The sequence below is a fragment of the Geospiza fortis genome, unplaced genomic scaffold (assembly GCF_000277835.1).
Source record: "Geospiza fortis unplaced genomic scaffold, GeoFor_1.0 scaffold213, whole genome shotgun sequence".
Lineage (NCBI taxonomy): Eukaryota > Metazoa > Chordata > Aves > Passeriformes > Thraupidae > Geospiza > Geospiza fortis.
This window is the reverse complement of record NW_005054399.1, coordinates 1,734,610-1,737,746: the sequence shown is the minus strand read 5'-3', so window position 1 is coordinate 1,737,746 and position 3,137 is coordinate 1,734,610. Positions and strand designations below refer to the sequence as shown.

Here is a 3,137-nt window from a genome sequence, read left to right as displayed (position 1 = left end):
GGCTGGGAGGTGGAGTGTGGCAGTGTGGGGAGCTCTCAGTGACACCCTTGGAGCCCTGTGCTGTAGCTTGGTGAGTTCTGGTGCCCCGTGTGCCACAGAATGACATGACATGGCTCCATTTTGCAGGACTGATCAGCTGTGGCTCGTGGCTGCCCTTTTCCAGGAGGCACAGCGTGTTCCCCAAGCCCCCCGAGCCACAGGAAAGGACATTTTCCCTTCTCCTCGTGAGGAGGGCGTCAGGCTGTGTGTGCAGGGAATGTCAATGGAGAGCCTTGTTTGCTGCTGGCTCCAGCTCTGCCTTGAACCTGCTCTGAATTTCCTCTGGCCTGGCAGTGGGCTGGGAAAACACAGTCGTGGCAGTTTGGGAGCTCTGTCCCGCAGCCTTGCCTTGCCTTTTATTGCTCAGGGTTTCCTGGTTCGTTTTATTCTCTGCAGCCCTGCTTGCTTCCCAGGCACCTCTCCCGTGCCAGGGAGGCACAATGATGGATGATTTTCCATGCCTGGTGCAGAGGGAGCAGTGGGAGAGAGCAGCTCTGGGCAGGCACTGGCTCCACCACCATTCCACATCCTCCCAGCTGTCCTGTCCTGCCACCAGCAGCTCTGCTTCCCTCTGCACCCAGCAGGTCAGGGAGCCTGAAAACTGAGGGGTTTTATAGCAGTTCCTCATGGGATCATGAAGGCAAGGAAACAGCAGGGGAGTTGCCCTGGTTTGTGGGTGCCAGGGGGTGCCAGCCTGGCGTGGAGGGAGCTCTGCAGGGTCTGGAGACAAGGGCTGGGGATCCCTGGGCAGCATCTGAGCTGCAGTGACAGTGTCAGGGTTTGGGTTAATTGCAGCCTCTGGGGCTGAGCCCAGCTCTTCCTTGGGAGATCTCTGCACGCTGGGCTGTGGGTCAGGGTGGTCTTAAATAAAATGTTGGTAAAACATACTGGAAATGAAAATCAAGTGACAGACAGGGCTAAAATAGACAGAAAACTGTTTTTCCTCAGCAACCACCCAGGAACCTGGAAAACTTGGAGGTGTTGGAGGGGGCTGTTAGCTCTGAAGGTTGAGCAGATCGGGGCTGTCAGCTGTGAAGGGGAAAGGTTTGAGGAGTGTTACCTGCCCTGGGAAGGGACAGTGCAGGTCTGGCATGATGAGCTCAGCTCATCACTGATCATCACTGATCAGCTCATCACTGATCATCACTGATGAGCTCATCACACCTGATGTCAGCAGGGAATGGAGGATGTGCAGGATGCCAGCCTGACGTCTCCTTTACCAGCAGACAAAGGGCAGCAAGGCGCAGGAGCCCTGTCCAGCTGTGAGCCACAGCAGTGCTGGCTCCCCAAGGACAGGATCCCAGTGTCTGACACCTTCCCCAGCTCCCCTTGCCCCACGCTCCCCCTGCAGCCAAGGAGCACCTTGGAAGAGGCCCTTGGACGTGGCAGAGCCCTGTTTTTGTAGCAGCTGAATGGTTTGTTTTGGAGGTTTTGCTTGTCTGGGCGAGGAGCAGGAAGGCATCTGAGCTGGAGCTCCCATTTCCTTTCCTTGGACTTGAGGTGCTGCCTACAAACCAAATGGGAGACTTCCAGGTATTTCAGAGGAGAAGGGGAATATTTGCACTGCTCTGCCTGTAGGGTGGCTGTTGGAGGTCTGGTCCTTCCCCACAGAGGTGCAGCAGGGACAGAGGGGTTCAGGGTACAGAAATACTCAGGGGAGGTGGAGCAGGGCCATGCTCAGGGAGGGTCTGTCCTGACTGGAGCACCTGGGTTCCAGTCCCAGCTGTCTCACTCATCTTCAATGGGAGAGCTGGAAGCAGGTTTGGGGTGGCTTTGCTGTCCCCTGTGCAGAGTGGGGCTCAGCCAGGGAGGCTCTGTGCCCCAGCACTGCTGTCCCAGCTGCTCTGATCGCTGGTGTGATCCAATATTTTTATTAATGTCCTTTTCCTAATGTATTTACTGAGCTGGTATTTTGCACATTTCTTGGACTTCTGTATTGGAGTTGCTGGTGAACTCTTCTGAATCCACTCTCAGCTTGGCAAATAACTCCCAGACAGCAAAATCAGGGAAAATAAACCTTTTAAAGAGCCATCCATCCCTGTCACTTATCCCCAGTTTCCTGGAATCGCACATCATTTTCCTGCCAGTTTGGCAGAATTATTTTCATTTGGATAAATGAAATTTAAATGTCAGATCAAACAAAAAAAAATTGATTAAGGGGTAGGAATAACAGCTGAGACAGCCAGGAGAAGAGAGAGGAGGTGTTTGTAGGAAAAAAGGTGAGGAAGGAGTATGGCAAAGTGTGTCCAGCCCTGTCCTCTCCTGGGAGAGCTCAGCCAGAAACCCCTGAAGGGTGAGAACCATCCCATGGGCTTGGAGGAAGGGTTTTGATGCTGCTCAAAGGAAGTTTAGGCCAAAGGAGATTTTCTGAAAATGAATAATGAAGTTTATTGGGAACAAGTGGAGACTGATGAGCGAAACTTTCACTTCTCTGAGTGACATTTAAATGTGGGGAGGAAGGTGATGGGTGAGGAGAGAGCTGGGCTGGACAGGGACACTTTGCTTTGGAAGAGCTGAAGGCTCTTGGTGTTACTGGGAGATTTTTTAAGCAGTGTTCCTTTTAGAATGACAGTCTGTCCTGATTTCAAACGGAAAATATTCTTTATTGCTGCTTTTTCTTCCATTTTAAGCTTTTCCAAAGAGAGACAAAAAGATGTTTAAAACGTGGAGTTGACGCATCAATTGTGTAATTACTGATCAGGGCTTTGGCACGACAAACACACTTGGAAGTTCATCATAAATTTTGCTCTGAGTTAATTACTACTTGAGTCTAAAGTACTTCTTAATGACTTCTTTGAACATAGATTAGACTTGAATGTCTTTTAAGAGGATGCATCACATTCAGTAGCACGTGTGGCATGGTGTAATCGCTCCAGGTGTGCTGCAGAGTGGGGGCACATCCTGAGGCTCCTGATCTCTTCTTGCAGGTTATGTGAGCAGCAAATGCTTTATGGTTTTGGGAAAGGTGTTTTCTTTGGCTGGGAAAAATGTTCTACCTTCAATACATCCCTTTTCCAGTCAGGATTCTGGCTGGGGTTTGGAGAGAGGCTCTTCTGAGGTCTGGTCATGGAGGTGTGACAAAACAGGGTTGAACGAAG

The 3,137-nt window shown here is 51.2% G+C and overlaps 1 protein-coding gene across 1 annotated transcript in view; it reads left to right on the top strand.

The window, feature by feature from the left end:
- Positions 1 to 2,271: 2,271 nt before the first annotated feature.
- The window catches only part of PKD1 (polycystin 1, transient receptor potential channel interacting), a gene marked incomplete at its 3' end in the record, with an annotated part of 46,236 nt that continues 45,370 nt past the window's right edge, over positions 2,272 to 3,137 (top strand). Inside the window, exon 1 of the mRNA XM_031061073.1 lies at positions 2,272 to 2,279. Coding sequence (XP_030916933.1) covers positions 2,272 to 2,279 — 8 coding nt within the window. The remainder of the gene's footprint in view (positions 2,280 to 3,137) is intronic.